Source organism: Callionymus lyra, chromosome 5 (genome assembly GCF_982586985.1).
Source record: "Callionymus lyra chromosome 5, fCalLyr1.hap1.1, whole genome shotgun sequence".
NCBI lineage: Eukaryota > Metazoa > Chordata > Actinopteri > Syngnathiformes > Callionymidae > Callionymus > Callionymus lyra.
In genome coordinates, this window is record NC_141822.1 from 2,345,001 (window position 1) to 2,370,329 (window position 25,329).

The 25,329-nt window shown below is 37.2% G+C and overlaps 1 protein-coding gene across 2 annotated transcripts in view; it reads right to left on the reverse strand.

The window, feature by feature from the left end:
• pam (peptidylglycine alpha-amidating monooxygenase) overlaps positions 1 to 25,329 on the reverse strand; it is a 62,855-nt gene that overhangs the window by 12,046 nt on the left and 25,480 nt on the right. The window contains exons 13-18 of one of the 2 annotated variants that reach the window (XM_087790454.1): positions 16,064 to 16,167; positions 12,819 to 13,018; positions 12,693 to 12,755; positions 9,127 to 9,363; positions 7,693 to 7,822; positions 7,510 to 7,626 (exon numbers count right to left, since the gene is read on the reverse strand). In XM_087790454.1, the coding sequence (XP_087646580.1) occupies positions 7,510 to 7,626; positions 7,693 to 7,822; positions 9,127 to 9,363; positions 12,693 to 12,755; positions 12,819 to 13,018; positions 16,064 to 16,167 (851 nt within the window). The remainder of the gene's footprint in view (positions 1 to 7,509; positions 7,627 to 7,692; positions 7,823 to 9,126; positions 9,364 to 12,692; positions 12,756 to 12,818; positions 13,019 to 16,063; positions 16,168 to 25,329) is intronic. The other variant, XM_087790455.1, reaches the window with a different exon arrangement.

Below are 25,329 nucleotides of genomic sequence, written 5' to 3' on the forward strand. Positions count from 1 at the left end.
CCGACGCACACACGATTGACAGCCGACGCACTCACGATTGACAGCCGACGCACTCACGATTGACAGCCGACGCACTCACGATTGACATCCGACGCACTCACGATTGACATCCGACGCACTCACGATTGACATCCGACGCACACACGATTGACAGCCGACGCACTCACGATTGACAGCCGACGCACTCACGATTGACAGCCGACGCACTCACGATTGACAGCCGACGCACTCACGATTGACATCCGACGCACACACGATTGACAGCCGACGCACTCACGATTGACAGCCGACGCACTCACGATTGACAGCCGACGCACTCACGATTGACAGCCGACGCACTCACGATTGACATCCGACGCACTCACGATTGACATCCGACGCACTCACGATTGACATCCGACGCACTCACGATTGACAGCCGACGCACTCACGATTGACAGCCGACGCACTCACGATTGACATCCGACGCACTCACGATTGAAAGCCGACGCACACACGATTGACAGCCGACGCACACACGATTGACAGCCGACGCACTCACGATTGACATCCGACGCACACACGATTGACAGCCGACGCACTCACGATTGACAGCCGACGCACTCACGATTGACAGCCGACGCACTCACGATTGACAGCCGACGCACTCACGATTGACAACCGACGCACTCACGATTGACAGCCGACGCACTCACGATTGACAGCCGACGCACACACGATTGACATCCGACGCACTCACGATTGACATCCGACGCACACACGATTGACAGCCGACGCACTCACGATTGACATCCGACGCACACACGATTGACAGCCGACGCACTCACGATTGACAGCCGACGCACTCACGATTGACAGCCGACGCACTCACGATTGACATCCGACGCACACACGATTGACAGCCGACGCACACACGAATGACAACCGACGCACTCACGATTGACAGCCGACGCACTCACGATTGACATCCGACGCACTCACGATTGACAGTCGACGCACTCACGATTGACAGCCGACGCACACACGATTGACAGCCGACGCACTCACGATTGACAGCCGACGCACTCACGATTGACATCCGACGCACTCACGATTGAAAGCCGACGCACACACGATTGACAGCCGACGCACACACGATTGACAGCCGACGCACTCACGATTGACATCCGACGCACTCACGATTGAAAGCCGACGCACACACGATTGACAGCCGACGCACACACGATTGACAGCCGACGCACTCACGATTGACAGCCGACGCACACACGATTGACAGCCGACGCACACACGATTGACAGCCGACGCACTCACGATTGACAGCCGACGCACACACGATTGACAGCCGACGCACTCACGATTGACAGCCGACGCACTCACGATTGACAGCCGACGCACTCACGATTGACATCCGACGCACACACGATTGACAGCCGACGCACTCACGATTGACAGCCGACGCACTCACGATTGACAGCCGACGCACTCACGATTGACAGCCGACGCACTCACGATTGACATCCGACGCACACACGATTGACAGCCGACGAACACACGATTGACAACCGACGCACTCACGATTGACAGCCGACGCACTCACGATTGACATCCGACGCACTCACGATTGACAGTCGACGCACTCACGATTGACATCCGACGCACTCACGATTGAAAGCCGACGCACACACGATTGACAGCCGACGCACACACGATTGACAGCCGACGCACTCACGATTGACAGCCGACGCACACACGATTGACAGCCGACGCACACACGATTGACAGCCGACGCACTCACGATTGACAGCCGACGCACACACGATTGACAGCCGACGCACTCACGATTGACAGCCGACGCACACACGATTGACAGCCGACGCACACACGATTGACAGCCGACGCACTCACGATTGAAAGCCGACGCACACACGATTGACAGCCGACGCACACACGATTGACAGCCGACGCACTCACGATTGAAAGCCGACGCACACACGATTGACAGCCGACGCACTCACGATTGACAGCCGACGCACACACGATTGACAGCCGACGCACTCACGATTGAAAGCCGACGCACTCACGATTGACAGCCGACGCACACACGATTGACATCCGACGCACTCACGATTGACAGCCGACGCACACACGATTGACAGCCGACGCACACACGATTGACAGCCGACGCACACACGATTGACAGCCGACGCACTCACGATTGAAAGCCGACGCACACACGATTGACAGCCGACGCACACACGATTGACAGCCGACGCACACACGATTGACAGCCGACGCACTCACGATTGACATCCGACGCACTCACAATTGACAGCCGACGCACACACGATTGACAGCCGACGCACACACGATTGACAGCCGACGCACACACGATTGACAGCCGACGCACTCACGATTGACATCCGACGCACACACGATTGACAGCCGACGCACACACGATTGACATCCGACGCACTCACGATTGACATCCGACGCACACACGATTGACAGCCGACGCACTCACGATTGACAGCCGACGCACTCACGATTGACATCCGACGCACACACGATTGACAGCCGACGCACACACGATTGACAGCCGACGCACTCACGATTGACAGCCGACGCACTCACGATTGACATCCGACGCACACACGATTGACAGCCGACGCACTCACGATTGACAGCCGACGCACTCACGATTGACATCCGACGCACACACGATTGACAGCCGACGCACTCACGATTGACAGCCGACACACACACACACGATTGACAGCCGACGCACTCACGATTGACAGCCGACGCACTCACGATTGACAGCCGACGCACTCACGATTGACAGCCGACGCACTCACGATTGACATCCGACGCACACACGATTGACAGCCGACGCACTCACGATTGACAGCCGACGCACTCACGATTGACAGCCGACGCACTCACGATTGACAGCCGACGCACTCACGATTGACATCCGACGCACTCACGATTGACATCCGACGCACACACGATTGACAGCCGACGCACTCACGATTGACATCCGACGCACACACGATTGACAGCCGACGCACTCACGATTGACAGCCGACGCACTCACGATTGACAGCCGACGCACTCACGATTGACATCCGACGCACTCACGATTGACATCCGACGCACACACGATTGACAGCCGACGCACTCACGATTGACAGCCGACGCACTCACGATTGACATCCGACGCACACACGATTGACAGCCGACGCACTCACGATTGACAGCCGACGCACTCACGATTGACAGCCGACGCACTCACGATTGACATCCGACGCACTCACGATTGACATCCGACGCACTCACGATTGACATCCGACGCACACACGATTGACAGCCGACGCACTCACGATTGACAGCCGACGCACTCACGATTGACAGCCGACGCACTCACGATTGACAGCCGACGCACTCACGATTGACATCCGACGCACACACGATTGACAGCCGACGCACTCACGATTGACAGCCGACGCACTCACGATTGACAGCCGACGCACTCACGATTGACAGCCGACGCACTCACGATTGACATCCGACGCACTCACGATTGACATCCGACGCACTCACGATTGACATCCGACGCACTCACGATTGACATCCGACGCACTCACGATTGACATCCGACGCACACACGATTGACAGCCGACGCACTCACGATTGACATCCGACGCACACACGATTGACAGCCGACGCACTCACGATTGACAGCCGACGCACTCACGATTGACATCCGACGCACACACGATTGACAGCCGACGCACTCACGATTGACAGCCGACGCACTCACGATTGACAGCCGACGCACTCACGATTGACAGCCGACGCACTCACGATTGACAACCGACGCACTCACGATTGACAGCCGACGCACTCACGATTGACAGCCGACGCACACACGATTGACATCCGACGCACTCACGATTGACATCCGACGCACACACGATTGACAGCCGACGCACTCACGATTGACATCCGACGCACACACGATTGACAGCCGACGCACTCACGATTGACAGCCGACGCACTCACGATTGACAGCCGACGCACTCACGATTGACATCCGACGCACACACGATTGACAGCCGACGCACACACGAATGACAACCGACGCACTCACGATTGACAGCCGACGCACTCACGATTGACATCCGACGCACTCACGATTGACATCCGACGCACTCACGATTGACAGTCGACGCACTCACGATTGACAGCCGACGCACACACGATTGACAGCCGACGCACTCACGATTGACAGCCGACGCACTCACGATTGACATCCGACGCACTCACGATTGAAAGCCGACGCACACACGATTGACAGCCGACGCACACACGATTGACAGCCGACGCACTCACGATTGACATCCGACGCACTCACGATTGAAAGCCGACGCACACACGATTGACAGCCGACGCACACACGATTGACAGCCGACGCACTCACGATTGACAGCCGACGCACACACGATTGACAGCCGACGCACACACGATTGACAGCCGACGCACTCACGATTGACAGCCGACGCACACACGATTGACAGCCGACGCACTCACGATTGACAGCCGACGCACTCACGATTGACAGCCGACGCACTCACGATTGACATCCGACGCACACACGATTGACAGCCGACGCACTCACGATTGACAGCCGACGCACTCACGATTGACAGCCGACGCACTCACGATTGACAGCCGACGCACTCACGATTGACATCCGACGCACACACGATTGACAGCCGACGAACACACGATTGACAACCGACGCACTCACGATTGACAGCCGACGCACTCACGATTGACATCCGACGCACTCACGATTGACAGTCGACGCACTCACGATTGACATCCGACGCACTCACGATTGAAAGCCGACGCACACACGATTGACAGCCGACGCACACACGATTGACAGCCGACGCACTCACGATTGACAGCCGACGCACACACGATTGACAGCCGACGCACACACGATTGACAGCCGACGCACTCACGATTGACAGCCGACGCACACACGATTGACAGCCGACGCACTCACGATTGACAGCCGACGCACACACGATTGACAGCCGACGCACACACGATTGACAGCCGACGCACTCACGATTGAAAGCCGACGCACACACGATTGACAGCCGACGCACACACGATTGACAGCCGACGCACTCACGATTGAAAGCCGACGCACACACGATTGACAGCCGACGCACTCACGATTGACAGCCGACGCACACACGATTGACAGCCGACGCACTCACGATTGAAAGCCGACGCACTCACGATTGACAGCCGACGCACACACGATTGACATCCGACGCACTCACGATTGACAGCCGACGCACACACGATTGACAGCCGACGCACACACGATTGACAGCCGACGCACACACGATTGACAGCCGACGCACTCACGATTGAAAGCCGACGCACACACGATTGACAGCCGACGCACACACGATTGACAGCCGACGCACACACGATTGACAGCCGACGCACTCACGATTGACATCCGACGCACTCACAATTGACAGCCGACGCACACACGATTGACAGCCGACGCACACACGATTGACAGCCGACGCACACACGATTGACAGCCGACGCACTCACGATTGACATCCGACGCACACACGATTGACAGCCGACGCACACACGATTGACATCCGACGCACTCACGATTGACATCCGACGCACACACGATTGACAGCCGACGCACTCACGATTGACAGCCGACGCACTCACGATTGACATCCGACGCACACACGATTGACAGCCGACGCACACACGATTGACAGCCGACGCACTCACGATTGACAGCCGACGCACTCACGATTGACATCCGACGCACACACGATTGACAGCCGACGCACTCACGATTGACAGCCGACGCACTCACGATTGACATCCGACGCACACACGATTGACAGCCGACGCACTCACGATTGACAGCCGACACACACACACACGATTGACAGCCGACGCACTCACGATTGACAGCCGACGCACTCACGATTGACAGCCGACGCACTCACGATTGACAGCCGACACACACACACACGATTGACAGCCGACGCACACACGATTGACAGCCGACGCACACACACGATTGACGGCCGACGCACACACACACGATTGACAGCCGACGCACTCACGATTGACAGCCGACGCACTCACGATTGACAGCCGACGCACTCACGATTGAAAGCCGACGCACACACGATTGACAGCCGACGCACACACGATTGACAGCCGACGCACACACGATTGACAGCCGACGCACTCACGATTGACATCCGACGCACTCACAATTGACAGCCGACGCACACACGATTGACAGCCGACGCACACACGATTGACAGCCGACGCACACACGATTGACAGCCGACGCACTCACGATTGACATCCGACGCACACACGATTGACAGCCGACGCACACACGATTGACATCCGACGCACTCACGATTGACATCCGACGCACACACGATTGACAGCCGACGCACTCACGATTGACAGCCGACGCACTCACGATTGACATCCGACGCACACACGATTGACAGCCGACGCACACACGATTGACAGCCGACGCACTCACGATTGACAGCCGACGCACTCACGATTGACATCCGACGCACACACGATTGACAGCCGACGCACTCACGATTGACAGCCGACGCACTCACGATTGACATCCGACGCACACACGATTGACAGCCGACGCACTCACGATTGACAGCCGACACACACACACACGATTGACAGCCGACGCACTCACGATTGACAGCCGACGCACTCACGATTGACAGCCGACGCACTCACGATTGACAGCCGACACACACACACACGATTGACAGCCGACGCACACACGATTGACAGCCGACGCACACACACGATTGACGGCCGACGCACACACACACGATTGACAGCCGACGCACTCACGATTGACAGCCGACGCACTCACGATTGACAGCCGACGCACACACACACGATTGACAGCCGACACACACACACACGATTGACAGCCGACGCACTCACGATTGACAGCCGACGCACTCACGATTGACAGCCGACGCACACACACACGATTGACAGCCGACGCACTCACGATTGACAGCCGACGCACACACACGATTGACGGCCGACGCACACACACGATTGACGGCCGACACACACACACGATTGACGGCCGACACACACACACGATTGACGGCCGACACACACACACGATTGACGGCCGACACACACACACGATTGACGGCTGACACACTCACACGATTGACGGCCGACACACACACACGATTGACGGCCGACGCACACACACGATTGACGGCCGACACACACACACGATTGACGGCCGACACAAACACAGGATTGACGGCCGACACACACGATTGACGGCCGACACACACACACTCACACACACGATTGACAGCCGAGACACACACACACCCACACCCACACACACACACTCACAGGTTCCTCCCGGACGCCCTCAGCAAGCTGCCGTTGACCGGGCTCAGCACCAGGACGGTGGACTGCTGGATGGGACCGAGAGACTTCTGCATGTATCGAGCGTCGTTGTTGAAGGAGCTGAGGAGGAGATGGAAGCGATGATGTCATCAAAGGGGGACGGAACCCGTCTTCGGTCCGACTCACTTGGGCCCCCACTCGTGCTCCCCTCGGTGGAAGATCACCAGGTTGGAGTCCGAGTCCACGGCCAGGCCCGACACCTGACCCAGGTGCAGGGGAGTCCTGGGCCACGAGGAGTCCTGCTCCAGGTGAAGATCTGAAGGACACGTGATCACAGAGAACGTTTGTGTTTGAAGACGAGACGCGTGAAGATGCGAGTTGAAGCTCCGGGACCAGACCATGTTGTCCACTCTCAAACATTGTGAGCCGACTCCAGTCTTCAGGGACATCTTGAACCTTCCCGTTTCAGATCCTCCAACATTTCCTGCCTTCAAGAAACCCAGGATCACTGAAGGACCACAGGCCGGTGGCTCCTGGTTCTGCCGCACCTCAGAACCCTCACTGCCCCCCCTCCTGGACCCACTGCAGTTCACCTACAGAGCCAACAGGTCTGGAGACGACGCAGTGAACCTGGACCTCCACTTCGTCCTGCAGCACCTGTGCCAGGATCCTGTGTGTGGACCACAACATTCAAGACCATCGTCTCTGCTCCAGGACCAGTTCTACCAGCTCAACTGGACTCCTCTGCAGGTGGATCATAGACTTCCTGACGGACCGGAGCCAGCATGTGAGGCTCGGTACAACCGGAGCCTCGGCACCGGAGCCCCTCAGGGCTGTGTACTTTCCCCCCTGACTCTTCTCCCTGAACACCTGAGGACCTCCAGCCATCAGGTAAACTGATGAACACCCTCTTTGGACTCATCTGGGCCGGGCATGGGTCCACATTCAGGAGGGAGCTGAACCTCCAGAAAACCGTGGCGATGATGGTCGACTTCAGGAAGGTCACAGCCCCACCATCGCCCCTCACTATCGTGGACTCCTTCCGCCGCGCAGGACCTCAAGTGGGAACATCATCAGCTCCCTCACCAAGAAGGCCCAGCAGAGCATGTTCTTCCCGTGGCAGCTGAAGAAACGCCACTGAGATGCTGGTGCAGGTTTACACGACCATCATCGAGTCCGTCCTGGTCCATCTCCGTGGGGTACGCCAGCGCCACCACCGGGGACGAAGCCAGACTGCAGCGTAACGGTGCAGCTGAGAAGGAGATCGGCTGAAGACCACCATCCCTTCAAGACCTGTATGTGACACGGATCACAGCCGACCAACCCTGGTCACAGACTCCTGACTCCTCTGCCAGAGACACGGTCCATCAGAACCTCCAACAACAATCCTTCTTCCCTCCGCAATAAAACTCATGAACGTGTTTTAAACTTTCACAACTTTGTAAATGTTATTGTGTTTACAGCTCAATGTTTGATGCTCAGTTGACCCAAGAAAGTTCCTAATACGTGGATCTTCTCCACTCATAATTCCAAAGAATTCTGATCCTGATGATATGAAGATGATTGACAGGATGTGTTGAAACATCTGCACCATGTTCTATGAAACACGTTCAGACGAACCTTCTCGCTCAGAGCTCGGTGAACTCGGCGCTGGATTCTCCAGCTGGTGGAACTTATGGATTCTGTCTCGGGCCAGGACCGGATTCTTGCGCGTTTGGAAATGTTTTAAAGTCGGACCGTTGGTCAAACTATGGATCTGAGCCTCCAGCTGGTCCTGGATCTTCTGCACCTCGAGGTGATGAGACGAGCGAGACAAGTCTGAGATCATCAGCCGAGACACCAGAGAGAAGAGGTTTCCTGCAGACGAACAGAAGGAGGCGCAGGAGAGGGAGGAGAGGGAGGAGAGAGAAGAGAGGGAGGAGAGAGGGAGGAGAGAGAAGAGAGGGAGGAGAGAGGGAGGAGAGAGAAGAGAGGGAGGAGAGAGAAGAGAGGGAGGAGAGAGAAGAGAGGGAGGAGAGAGAAGAGAGGAGGAAAGAGGGAGGAGAGAGAAGAGAGGGAGGAGAGAGAAGAGAGGGAGGAGAGAGGGAGGAGAGAGAAGAGAGGAGGAGAGAGGGAGGAGAGAAGGAGAGAGAAGAGAGGGAGGACAGAGGGAGGAGAGAGAAGAGAGGGAGGAGAGAGGGAGGAGAGAAGGAGAGAGAAGAGAGGGAGGAGAGAGGAAGGAGGGAGAAGAGAGGAGGAGAGAGAAGAGAGGGAGGAGAGAGAAGAGAGGGAGAAGAGAGGGAGGAGAGAGGAGGAGAGAGAAGAGAGGGAGGAGAGAGGGAGGAGAGAGAAGAGAGGGAGAAGAGAGGGAGGAGAGAGAAGAGAAGGAGGAGAGGGAAGAGAGAGAAGAGAGGGAGGAGAAAGAAGAGAGGGAGGAGAGAGAAGAGAGGGAGGAGAGAGAAGAGAGGGAGGAGAGAGAAGAGAGGGAGGAGAGAGAAGAGAGGGAAGGAGGAGAGGGAGGAGAGGGAAGAGAGAGAAGAGAAGGAGGAAGAAATAATCTTTTTAATTTAATTTGACTGAAACTAATACAAGAAAAATACAAGATTAAAAACTAATCATTAAATTAAAGTTGTTGATGAAAACTTTATCTTTAAAAATATGATGCATTTTTGACATTTTCGTCTTAATTTTCGTCAATATTGGAGACAAATCATCTGATTATAGAATATACTTCATAGATTATACTTCATAGATTATACTTCATAGATTATACTTCATAGATTATACTTTATAGATTATAATTTATAGATTATAATTTAGAGATTATACTTTATAGATTATACTTTATAGATTATACTTTATAGATTATAATTTATAGATTATAGATTATAATTTATAGATTATACTTTATAGATTATACTTCATAGATTATACTTTATAGATTATACCTCATAGATTATACTTCATAGATTATACTTTATAGATTATACCTCATAGATTATACTTTATAGATTATAATTTATAGATTATAGATTATAATTTATAGATTATACTTTATAGATTATACTTTATAGATCATACTTCATAGATTATACTTTATAGATTATACTTCATAGATTATACTTTATAGATTATAATTTATAGATTATAGATTATAATTTATAGATTATACTTTATAGATTATACTTTATAGATTATAATTTAGAGATTATAATTTAGAGATTATACTTTATAAATCATACTTTATAGATGATACTTTATAAATGATACTTTATAAAGTATCATTTATAAAGTATAATCTATAAAGTATAATCTATAAAGTATAATCTATAAATTATAATCTATAATCTATAAATTATAATCTATAAAGTATAATCTATGAAGTATAATCTATAAAGTATAATCTATGAAGTATGATCTATAAAGTATAATCTATAAAGTATAATCTATAAATTATAATCTATAATCTATAAATTATAATCTATAAAGTATAATCTATGAGGTATAATCTATAAAGTATAATCTATGAAGTATAATCTATGAAGTATAATCTATAAAGTAAAGTATAATCTATGAAGTATAATCTATAAAGTATAATCTATAAAGTATAATCTCTAAATTATAATCTATAAATTATAATCTATAAAGTATAATCTATGAAGTATAATCTATGAAGTATAATCTATGAAGTATAATCTATGAAGTATAATCTATAAAGTATAATCTATGAAGTATAATCTATAAAGTATAATCTATAAAGTATAATCTATAAAGTATAGTTTTCATGAGGAGGGAAACAAAATAAAAGAAAGAAAGAAAGAAACCAGTCATGAGTAAAAGAAGAAACAATGTTAAGCAGAAACAGAAAAGTGAAGAATTTAGAAGCTAAACCTTCATCATCATCATCCTCATCCTTATCCTCATCCTCATCCTCTTCATCCTCATCCTCATCCTCTTCATCCTCATCCTCTTCATCATCTTCATCTTCATCAACTTCATCATCTTCATCTTCATCCTCATTTTCATCATCATCTTCATCCTCATCTTCATTTTCACCATCATCTTCATTATCCTCATCCTCTTCAACTTCATCATCTTCATCTTCATCATCATCTTCATCATCTTCCTCATCCTCTTCATCTTCATCATCATCTTCATCCTCTTCATCTTCATCCTCATTTTCACCATCATCTTCATCATCCTCATCCTCTTCAACTTCATCATCTTCATCCTTATCATCTTCAACTTCATCATCATCATCATACTCATCCTTATCATCATCTTCATCATCATCAACTTCATCATCTTCATCATCTTCAACTTCATCATCTTCATCTTCATCAACATCTTCATCCTCATTTTCATAATCATCTTCATCCTCATCCTCATCCTCATCATCCTCTTCACCTTCATCTTCCTCATCACCTTCATCACCATCATCATCATCATCATCTTCATCACCATCACCATCATCATCATCTTCATCATCATCCTCACCTTCATCACCATCATCATCATCACCTTCATCCTCACCTTTATCACCATCATCATCCTCACCTTCATCCTCACCTTCATCACCATCATCATCATCTTCATCATCATCCTCACCTTCATCACCATCATCATCATCATCATCTTCATCACCATCATCATCCTCACCTTCATCACCATCATCATCACCATCATCATCCTCACCTTCATCACCATCATCATCATCATCATCATCCTCACCTTCATCACCATCATCATCACCATCTTCATCCTCACCTTCATCACCATCATCATCATCATCCTCACCTTCATCACCATCATCATCCTCATCATCCTCACCTTCATCACCATCATCATCCTCACCTTCATCCTCACCTTCATCACCATCATGGTCAATATTAACCTAATAACGTGTTAATGCACCAACAGGTCAAGAGGTCGACTCTGTATCTTCAACACGTGATCATCGATGAACAATCTTTTCACAACTTTTGATGTTAAGAAAACAAAGAATCCGTGAGTCGATCCTTTAAAGTTGTTTATATTTCTCTGGGTTAAAGTTCGTAGTTCAAAGTGTCATTGATTGTTATTCAGAGATTGTGTTTCTAAACTTAATGTCACACTTTGTTTCAAGTTGTGTAACATCTTCAAACGTTGTTAACACGCGTGTGTGTTAACGTTAACGGTGGATCAGAGAGAAGACTCGTTCTACTGACCTTCACCTTGACCTTGACCTTGACCTCGGTCCTGCTCGCTGGCGTCCATCTCTGGTCCGTCACCTTCGGGGTCAAACACAGGGTTAACTCGCGGGTCACGTGACCGGCGGAGCGCGGCTGCAGTACCGGCGTGAGCCACATGAGGCATGTGCATCCTGGAGCCGCCCTGCTCCGGCTCCACAGGGACGGGTGTGTTGGCTTCTAGAGGAATGTTCTGGAAGATCCTCGGGGAACTATTGTCCATGCAGTTCATGTACGGCACAGAGTGTCTGCTGTCCATGTAGTACATGATGTAGAAGTTGCACATCTCGTCGTCCGAGGTTCCTCTGGAGACAAGTAGTAACAAGTATACATGTGTAGTATTGTCCAGTACTTGACCCTTGTGCTGTGATAGTGTAGTAACAAGTATATATGTGTAGTATTGTTAAGTACTTGTCTCTGGTGTTGTGATAGTGTAGTAACAAGTATATACGTGTAGTATTGTTAAGTACTTAACTCTGGTGTTGTGATAGTGTAGTAACAAGTATATATGTGTAGTATTGTCAAGTACTTGACTCTGGTGTTGTGATAGTGTAGTAACAAGTATATATGTGTAGTATTGTCCAGTACTTGACTCTGGTGTTGTGATAGTGTAGTAACAAGTATATATGTGTAGTATTGTCAAGTACTTGACTCTGGTGTTGTGATAGTGTAGTAACAAATATATATGTGTAGTATTGTCCAGTACTTGACTCTGGTGTTGTGATAGTGTAGTAACAAATATATATGTGTAGTATTGTCCAGTACTTGACTCTGATGTTGTGATAGTGTAGTAACAAGTATATATGTGTAGTATTGTCCAGTACTTGACTCTGGTGTTGTGATAGTGTAGTAACAAGTATATACGTGTAGTATTGTCCAGTACTTGACTCTGGTGTTGTGATAGTGTAGTAACAAGTATATATGTGTAGTATTGTCCAGTACTTGACTCTGATGTTGTGATAGTGTAGTAACAAGTATATATGTGTAGTATTGTCCAGTACTTGACTCTGGTGTTGTGATAGTGTAGTAACAAGTATATACGTGTAGTATTGTCCAGTACTTGACTCTGGTGTTGTGATAGTGTAGTAACAAGTATATACGTGTAGTATTGTCCAGTACTTGACTCTGGTGTTGTGATAGTGTAGTAACAAATATGTATGTGTAGTATTGTCCAGTACTTGACTCTGGTGTTGTGATAGTGTAGTAACAAATATGTATGTGTAGTATTGTCCAGTACTTGACTCTGGTATTGTGATAGTGCAGTAACAAGTATATATGTGTAGTATTGTCCAGTACTTGACTCTGGTGTTGTGATAGTGTAGTAACAAATATATATGTGTAGTATTGTCCAGTACTTGACCCTTGTGCTGTGATAGTGTAGTAACAAGTATATATGTGTAGTATTGTTAAGTACTTGACTCTGGTGTTGTGATAGTGTAGTAACAAGTATATATGTGTAGTATTGTCCAGTACTTGACTCTGGTGTTGTGATAGTGTAGTAACAAGTATATATGTGTAGTATTGTCCAGTACTTGACTCTGGTGTTGTGATGGTGTAGTAACAAGTATATATGTGTAGTATTGTCCAGTACTTGACTCTGGTGTTGTGATGGTGTAGTAACAAGTATATATGTGTAGTATTGTCCAGTACTTGACTCTGGTGTTGTGATGGTGTAGTAACAAGTATACATGTGTAGTATTGTCCAGTACTTGACTCTGGTGTTGTGATGGTGTAGTAACAAGTATATATGTGTAGTATTGTCCAGTACTTGACTCTGGTGTTGTGATAGTGTAGTAACAAGTATATATTTGTAGTATTGTCCAGTACTTGACTATGGTGTTGTGATAGTGTAGTAACAAGTATATATGTGTAGTATTGTTCAGTACTTGACTCTGGTGTTGTGATAGTGTAGTAACAAATATATATGTGTAGTATTGTCCAGTACTTGACTCTGGTATTGTGATAGTTTAGTAACAAGTATATATGTGTAGTATTGTCCAGTACTTGACTCTGGTGTTATGATAGTGTAGTAACAAATATATATATGTGTAGTATTGTCCAGTACTTGACCCTTGTGCTGTGATAGTGTAGTAACAAGTATATATGTGTAGTATTGTTAAGTACTTAACTCTGGTGTTGTGATAGTGTAGTAACAAGTATATATGTGTAGTATTGTCCAGTACTTGACTCTGGTGTTGTGATGGTGTAGTAACAAGTATATATGTGTAGTATTGTCCAGTACTTGACTATGGTGTTGTGATAGTGTAGTAACAAGTATATATGTGTAGTATTGTTCAGTACTTGACTCTGGTGTTGTGATAGTGTAGTAACAAATATATATGTGTAGTATTGTCCAGTACTTGACTCTGGTATTGTGATAGTTTAGTAACAAGTATATATGTGTAGTATTGTCCAGTACTTGACTCTGATGTTGTGATAGTGTAGTAACAAGTATATATGTGTAGTATTGTCCAGTACTTGACTCTGGTATTGTGATAGTGTAGTAACAAGTATATATGTGTAGTATTGTCCAGTACTTGACTCTGGTGTTGTGATAGTGTAGTAACAAATATATATATGTGTAGTATTGTCCAGTACTTGACCCTTGTGCTGTGATAGTGTAGTAACAAGTATATATGTGTAGTATTGTTAAGTACTTGTCTCTGGTGTTGTGATAGTGTAGTAACAAGTATATACGTGTAGTATTGTTAAGTACTTAACTCTGGTGTTGTGATAGTGTAGTAACAAGTATATATGTGTAGTATTGTCCAGTACTTGACTCTGGTGTTGTGATAGTGTAGTAACAAGTATATATGTGTAGTATTGTTAAGTACTTGTCTCTGGTGTTGTGATAGTGTAGTAACAAGTATATACGTGTAGTATTGTTAAGTACTTAACTCTGGTGTTGTGATAGTGTAGTAACAAGTATATATGTGTAGTATTGTCCAGTACTTGACTCTGGTGTTGTGATAGTGTAGTAACAAGTATATATGTGTAGTATTGTCCAGTACTTGACTCTGGTGTTGTGATAGTGTAGTAACAAGTATATATGTGTAATATTGTCCAGTACTTGACTCTGGTGTTGTGATAGTGTAGTAACAAGTATATATGTGTAGTATTGTTAAGTACTTAACTCTGGTGTTATAATACTGTAGTAACAAGTATATATGAGTAGTATTGTCCAGTACTTGACTCTGGTGTTATAATACTGTAGTAACAAGTATATATGACTAGTATTGTCAAGTACTTGACTCTGGTGTTATAATAGTGTAGTAACAAGGATATTAGTAGATAAAATCTTCAAGTAAACAATGATGTTCGAACCAGAGTCACATGAACCAACAACTCACCCGATGTACGTCCTGGACGTGCGTCCTTCGCCCGTGAAGACACAGCGGGCGGCGACGGTGTCTCCGTACTTGATGGTGGCGTCTCTGTTGGCGGCGTAGAAGGCCTGGAATCAAACCCACAACTCATGACACATGATGACCTCATTCACCAGGAAGGATAACGAGTATTATGAATATTAAAAGAATCAAATATAAATGTAAATAATATATTTAGCTGATTCTTAATAAAAAATAATGTTTAATCTTTAAAATATTGTTTGATTATAGTTGAAAATTGTTTGATTATAGTTTAAATTGTTTGATTATAGTTGAAAATTGTTTGATTATAATTGAAAATTGTTTGATTATAGTTGAAAATTGTTGGATTATAGTTTAAATTGTTTGATTATAGTTGAAAATTGTTTGATTATAGTTGAAAATTGTTTGATTATAGTTTCAATAGTTTGATTATAGTTGAAAATTGTTTGATTATAGTTTAAATTGTTTGATAAGTTTAAATTGTTTGATTATAGTTGAAAATTGTTTGATTATAGTTGAAAATTGTTTGATTATAGTTTAAATTGTTTGATTATAGTTGAAAATTGTTTGATTATAGTTTAAATTGTTTGATTAGTTTAAATTGTTTGATTATAGTTGAAAATTGTTTGATTATAGTTGAAAATTGTTTGATTATAGTTTAAATGGTTTGATTATAGTTGAAAATTGTTTGATTATAGTTTAAATTGTTTGATTAGTTTAAATTGTTTGATTATAGTTGAAAATTGTTTGATTATATTTTAAATTGTTGGATTATAGTTGAAAATTGTTTGATTATATTTTAAATTGTTGGATTATAGTTGAAAATTGTTTGATTATAGTTTAAATTGTTGGATTATAGTTGAAAATGGTTTGATTATAGTTTAAATTGTTGGATTATAGTTGAAAATTGTTTGATTATAGTTGAAAATTGTTTGATTATAGTTGAAAATTGTTTGATTATAGTTGAAAATTGTTTGATTAGTTTAAATAGTTTGATTATAGTTGAAAATTGTTTGATTATAGTTTAAATTGTTTGATTAGTTTAAATTGTTTGATTATAGTTTAAATTGTTTGATTAGTTTAAATTGTTTGATTATAGTTTAAATTGTTTGATTAGTTTAAATTGTTTGATTATAGTTGAAAATTGTTTGATTATAGTTTAAATTGTTTGATTATAGTTTAAATTGTTTGATTAGTTTAAATTGTTTGATTATAGTTTAAATTGTTTGAATAGTTTAAATTGTTTGATTATAGTTGAAAATTGTTTGATTATAGTTTAAATAGTTTGATTATAGTTGAAAATTGTTTGATTATAGTTAAAAATTGTTTGTTTATAGTTTAAATAGTTTGATTATAGTTGAAAATAGTTTGATTATAGTTTAAATTGTTTGATTATAGTTGAAAATAGTTTGATTATAGTTGAAAATAGTTTGATTATAGTTGAAAATTGTTTGATTATAGTTGAAAATTGTTTGATTATAGTTGAAAATTGTTTGATTATAGTTGAAAATTGTTTGATTATCGTTGAAAATTGTTGGATTATAGTTGAAAATTGTTTGATTATAGTTGAAAATTGTTGGATTATAGTTGAAAATTGTTTGATTATAGTTTAAATTGTTTGATTATAGTTTAAAATTGTTTGATTATAGTTTAAAATTGTTTGATTATAGTTTAAAATTGTTTGATTATAGTTTAAATTGTTTGATTAGTTTAAATTGTTTGATTATAGTTGAAAATTGTTTGATTATAGTTTAAATTGTTTGATTATAGTTTAAAATTGTTTGATTATAGTTGAAAATTGTTGGATTATAGTTGAAAATTGTTTGATTATAGTTTAAATTGTTTGATTAGTTTAAATTGTTTGATTATAGTTGAAAATTGTTTGATTATAGTTGAAAATTGTTTGATTATAGTTGAAAATTGTTTGATTATATTCTAAATTGTTGGATTATAGTTGAAAATTGTTTGATTATAGTTGAAAATTGTTTGATTATCGTTGAAAATTGTTGGATTATAGTTGAAAATTGTTTGATTATAGTTGAAAATTGTTGGATTATAGTTGAAAATTGTTTGATTATAGTTTAAATTGTTTGATTATAGTTTAAAATTGTTTGATTATAGTTGAAAATTGTTTGATTATAGTTGAAAATTGTTGGATTATAGTTGAAAATTGTTGGATTATAGTTGAAAATTGTTTGATTATAGTTTAAATTGTTTGATTATAGTTGAAAATTGTTTGATTATAGTTGAAAATTGTTTGATTATAGTTTAAATTGTTTGATTATAGTTTAAATTGTTTGATTATAGTTGAAAATTGTTTGATTATAGTTTAAATTGTTTGATTATAGTTGAAAATTGTTTGATTATAGTTGAAAATTGTTGGATTATAGTTGAAAATTGTTTGATTATAGTTTAAATTGTTTGATTATAGTTGAAAATTGTTTGATTATAGTTGAAAATTGTTTGATTATAGTTTAAATAGTTTGATTATAGTTGAAAATTGTTTGATTATAGTTTAAATAGTTTGATTATAGTTGAAAATTGTTTGATTATAGTTTAAATAGTTTGATTATAGTTGAAAATTGTTTGATTATAGTTGAAAATTGTTTGATTATAGTTTAAATAGTTTGATTATAGTTGAAAATTGTTTGATTATAGTTTAAATTGTTTGATTATAGTTGAAAATTGTTTGATTATAGTTTAAATAGTTTGATTATAGTTGAAAATTGTTTGATTATAGTTTAAATAGTTTGATTATAGTTGAAAATTGTTTGATTATAGTTGAAAATTGTTTGATTATAGTTTAAATGGTTTGATTATAGTTGAAAATTGTTTGATTATAGTTTAAATTGTTTGATTAGTTTAAATTGTTTGATTATAGTTGAAAATTGTTTGATTATATTTTAAATTGTTGGATTATAGTTGAAAATTGTTTGATTATATTTTAAATTGTTGGATTATAGTTGAAAATTGTTTGATTATAGTTTAAATTGTTGGATTATAGTTGAAAATGGTTTGATTATAGTTTAAATTGTTGGATTATAGTTGAAAATTGTTTGATTATAGTTGAAAATTGTTTGATTATAGTTGAAAATTGTTTGATTATAGTTGAAAATTGTTTGATTAGTTTAAATAGTTTGATTATAGTTGAAAATTGTTTGATTATAGTTTAAATTGTTTGATTAGTTTAAATTGTTTGATTATAGTTTAAATTGTTTGATTAGTTTAAATTGTTTGATTATAGTTTAAATTGTTTGATTAGTTTAAATTGTTTGATTATAGTTGAAAATTGTTTGATTATAGTTTAAATTGTTTGATTAGTTTAAATTGTTTGATTATAGTTTAAATTGTTTGATTAGTTTAAATTGTTTGATTATAGTTTAAATTGTTTGAATAGTTTAAATTGTTTGATTATAGTTGAAAATTGTTTGATTATAGTTTAAATAGTTTGATTATAGTTGAAAATTGTTTGATTATAGTTAAAAATTGTTTGTTTATAGTTTAAATAGTTTGATTATAGTTGAAAATAGTTTGATTATAGTTTAAATTGTTTGATTATAGTTGAAAATAGTTTGATTATAGTTGAAAATAGTTTGATTATAGTTGAAAATAGTTTGATTATAGTTGAAAATTGTTTGATTATAGTTGAAAATTGTTTGATTATAGTTGAAAATTGTTTGATTATCGTTGAAAATTGTTGGATTATAGTTGAAAATTGTTTGATTATAGTTGAAAATTGTTGGATTATAGTTGAAAATTGTTTGATTATAGTTTAAATTGTTTGATTATAGTTTAAAATTGTTTGATTATAGTTTAAAATTGTTTGATTATAGTTTAAAATTGTTTGATTATAGTTTAAATTGTTTGATTAGTTTAAATTGTTTGATTATAGTTGAAAATTGTTTGATTATAGTTTAAATTGTTTGATTATAGTTTAAAATTGTTTGATTATAGTTGAAAATTGTTGGATTATAGTTGAAAATTGTTTGATTATAGTTTAAATTGTTTGATTAGTTTAAATTGTTTGATTATAGTTGAAAATTGTTTGATTATAGTTGAAAATTGTTTGATTATAGTTGAAAATTGTTTGATTATATTTTAAATTGTTGGATTATAGTTGAAAATTGTTTGATTATAGTTGAAAATTGTTTGATTATCGTTGAAAATTGTTGGATTATAGTTGAAAATTGTTTGATTATAGTTGAAAATTGTTGTATTATAGTTGAAAATTGTTTGATTATAGTTTAAATTGTTTGATTATAGTTTAAAATTGTTTGATTATAGTTGAAAATTGTTTGATTATAGTTGAAAATTGTTGGATTATAGTTGAAAATTGTTGGATTATAGTTGAAAATTGTTTGATTATAGTTTAAATTGTTTGATTATAGTTGAAAATTGTTTGATTATAGTTGAAAATTGTTTGATTATAGTTTAAATTGTTTGATTATAGTTTAAATTGTTTGATTATAGTTGAAAATTGTTTGATTATAGTTTAAATTGTTTGATTATAGTTGAAAATTGTTTGATTATAGTTGAAAATTGTTGGATTATAGTTGAAAATTGTTTGATTATAGTTTAAATTGTTTGATTATAGTTGAAAATTGTTTGATTATAGTTGAAAATTGTTTGATTATAGTTTAAATAGTTTGATTATAGTTGAAAATTGTTTGATTATAGTTTAAATAGTTTGATTATAGTTGAAAATTGTTTGATTATAGTTTAAATAGTTTGATTATAGTTGAAAATTGTTTGATTATAGTTGAAAATTGTTTGATTATAGTTTAAATAGTTTGATTATAGTTGAAAATTGTTTGATTATAGTTTAAATTGTTTGATTATAGTTGAAAATTGTTTGATTATAGTTTAAATTGTTTGATTATAGTTGAAAATTGTTTGATTATAGTTTAAATAGTTTGATTATAGTTGAAAATTGTTTGATTATAGTTGAAAATTGTTTGATTATAGTTTAAATTGTTTGATTATAGTTGAAAATTGTTTGATTATAGTTTAAATTGTTTGATTATAGTTGAAAATTGTTTGATTATAGTTTAAATAGTTTGATTATAGTTGAAAATTGTTTGATTATAGTTTAAATTGTTTGATTATAGTTGAAAATTGTTTGATTATAGTTTAAATAGTTTGATTATAGTTGAAAATTGTTTGATTATAGTTTAAATTGTTTGATTATAGTTGAAAATTGTTTGATTATAGTTGAAAATTGTTTGATTATAGTTTAAATTGTTTGATTATAGTTGAAAATTGTTTGATTATAGTTTAAATTGTTTGATTAGTTTAAATTGTTTGATTATAGTTGAAAATTGTTTGATTATATTTTAAATTGTTGGATTATAGTTGAAAATTGTTTGATTATATTTTAAATTGTTGGATTATAGTTGAAAATTGTTTGATTATAGTTTAAATTGTTGGATTATAGTTGAAAATTGTTTGATTATAGTTTAAATTGTTGGATTATAATTGAAAATTGTTTGATTATAGTTTAAATAGTTTGATTATAGTTGAAAATTGTTTGATTATAGTTTAAATAGTTTGATTATAGTTGAAAATTGTTTGATTATAGTTTAAATAGTTTGATTATAGTTGAAAATTGTTTGATTATAGTTTAAATTGTTTGATTATAGTTTAAAATTGTTTGATTATAGTTGAAAATTGTTTGATTATAGTTTAAATTGTTTGATTATAGTTGAAAATTGTTTGATTATAGTTTAAATTGTTTGATTAGTTTAAATTGTTTGATTATAGTTGAAAATTGTTGGATTATAGTTGAAAATTGTTTGATTATAGTTTAAATTGTTTGATTATAGTTGAAAATTGTTTGATTATAGTTTAAATTGTTTGATTAGTTTAAATTGTTTGATTATAGTTGAAAATTGTTTGATTATAGTTGAAAATTGTTGGATTATAGTTGAAAATTGTTTGATTATAGTTTAAATTGTTGGATTATAGTTGAAAATTGTTTGATTATAGTTTAAATTGTTGGATTATAGTTGAAAATTGTTTGATTATAGTTTAAATTGTTGGATTATAGTTGAAAATTGTTTGATTATAGTTTAAATAGTTTGATTATAGTTGAAAATTGTTTGATTATAGTTTAAATAGTTTGATTATAGTTGAAAATTGTTTGATTATAGTTTAAATAGTTTGATTATAGTTGAAAATTGTTTGATTATAGTTTAAATTGTTTGATTATAGTTTAAAATTGTTTGATTATAGTTGAAAATTGTTTGATTATAGTTTAAATTGTTTGATTATAGTTGAAAATTGTTTGATTATAGTTTAAATTGTTTGATTAGTTTAAATTGTTTGATTATAGTTGAAAATTGTTGGATTATAGTTGAAAATTGTTTGATTATAGTTTAAATTGTTTGATTATAGTTGAAAATTGTTTGATTATAGTTTAAATTGTTTGATTAGTTTAAATTGTTTGATTATAGTTGAAAATTGTTTGATTATAGTTGAAAATTGTTGGATTATAGTTGAAAATTGTTTGATTATAGTTTAAATTGTTGGATTATAGTTGAAAATTGTTTGATTACAGTTGAAAATTGTTTGATTATCGTTGAAAATTGTTTGATTATAGTTGAAAATTGTTTGATTATAGTTGAAAATTGTTTGATTATAGTTGAAAATTGTTTGATTATAGTTTAAATTGTTGGATTATAGTTGAAAATTGTTTGATTATAGTTTAAATTGTTGGATTATAGTTGAAAATTGTTTGATTATAGTTTAAATAGTTTGATTATAGTTGAAAATTGTTTGATTATAGTTGAAAATTGTTTGATTATAGTTTAAATTGTTTGATTATAGTTGAAAATTGTTTGATTATAGTTTAAATTGTTTGATTATAGTTGAAAATTGTTTGATTATAGTTTAAATAGTTTGATTATAGTTGAAAATTGTTTGATTATAGTTTAAATTGTTTGATTATAGTTGAAAATTGTTTGATTATAGTTTAAATAGTTTGATTATAGTTGAAAATTGTTTGATTATAGTTTAAATAGTTTGATTATAGTTGAAAATTGTTTGATTATAGTTTAAATAGTTTGATTATAGTTGAAAATTGTTTGATTATAGTTGAAAATTGTTTGATTATAGTTTAAATAGTTTGATTATAGTTGAAAATTGTTTGATTATAGTTTAAATTGTTTGATTATAGTTGAAAATTGTTTGATTATAGTTTAAATAGTTTGATTATAGTTGAAAATTGTTTGATTATAGTTTAAATAGTTTGATTATAGTTGAAAATTGTTTGATTATAGTTGAAAATTGTTTGATTATAGTTTAAATTGTTTGATTATAGTTGAAAATTGTTTGATTATAGTTTAAATTGTTTGATTATAGTTGAAAATTGTTTGATTATAGTTTAAATAGTTTGATTATAGTTGAAAATTGTTTGATTATAGTTTAAATTGTTTGATTATAGTTGAAAATTGTTTGATTATAGTTGAAAATTGTTTGATTATAGTTTAAATTGTTTGATTATAGTTGAAAATTGTTTGATTATAGTTTAAATTGTTTGATTATAGTTGAAAATTGTTTGATTATAGTTGAAAATTGTTTGATTATAGTTTAAATTGTTTGATTATAGTTGAAAATTGTTTGATTATAGTTTAAATTGTTTGATTAGTTTAAATTGTTTGATTATAGTTGAAAATTGTTTGATTATATTTTAAATTGTTGGATTATAGTTGAAAATTGTTTGATTATATTTTAAATTGTTGGATTATAGTTGAAAATTGTTTGATTATAGTTTAAATTGTTGGATTATAGTTGAAAATTGTTTGATTATAGTTTAAATTGTTGGATTATAATTGAAAATTGTTTGATTATAGTTTAAATAGTTTGATTATAGTTGAAAATTGTTTGATTATAGTTTAAATAGTTTGATTATAGTTGAAAATTGTTTGATTATAGTTTAAATAGTTTGATTATAGTTGAAAATTGTTTGATTATAGTTTAAATTGTTTGATTATAGTTTAAAATTGTTTGATTATAGTTGAAAATTGTTTGATTATAGTTTAAATTGTTTGATTATAGTTGAAAATTGTTTGATTATAGTTTAAATTGTTTGATTAGTTTAAATTGTTTGATTATAGTTGAAAATTGTTGGATTATAGTTGAAAATTGTTTGATTATAGTTTAAATTGTTTGATTATAGTTGAAAATTGTTTGATTATAGTTTAAATTGTTTGATTAGTTTAAATTGTTTGATTATAGTTGAAAATTGTTTGATTATAGTTGAAAATTGTTGGATTATAGTTGAAAATTGTTTGATTATAGTTTAAATTGTTGGATTATAGTTGAAAATTGTTTGATTATAGTTTAAATTGTTGGATTATAGTTGAAAATTGTTTGATTATAGTTTAAATTGTTGGATTATAGTTGAAAATTGTTTGATTATAGTTTAAATAGTTTGATTATAGTTGAAAATTGTTTGATTATAGTTTAAATAGTTTGATTATAGTTGAAAATTGTTTGATTATAGTTTAAATAGTTTGATTATAGTTGAAAATTGTTTGATTATAGTTTAAATTGTTTGATTATAGTTTAAAATTGTTTGATTATAGTTGAAAATTGTTTGATTATAGTTTAAATTGTTTGATTATAGTTGAAAATTGTTTGATTATAGTTTAAATAGTTTGATTATAGTTGAAAATTGTTTGATTATAGTTTAAATAGTTTGATTATAGTTGAAAATTGTTTGATTATAGTTTAAATTGTTTGATTATAGTTTAAAATTGTTTGATTATAGTTGAAAATTGTTTGATTATAGTTTAAATTGTTTGATTATAGTTGAAAATTGTTTGATTATAGTTTAAATTGTTTGATTAGTTTAAATTGTTTGATTATAGTTGAAAATTGTTGGATTATAGTTGAAAATTGTTTGATTATAGTTTAAATTGTTTGATTATAGTTGAAAATTGTTTGATTATAGTTTAAATTGTTTGATTAGTTTAAATTGTTTGATTATAGTTGAAAATTGTTTGATTATAGTTGAAAATTGTTGGATTATAGTTGAAAATTGTTTGATTATAGTTTAAATTGTTGGATTATAGTTGAAAATTGTTTGATTACAGTTGAAAATTGTTTGATTATCGTTGAAAATTGTTTGATTATAGTTGAAAATTGTTTGATTATAGTTGAAAATTGTTTGATTATAGTTGAAAATTGTTTGATTATAGTTTAAATTGTTGGATTATAGTTGAAAATTGTTTGATTATAGTTTAAAT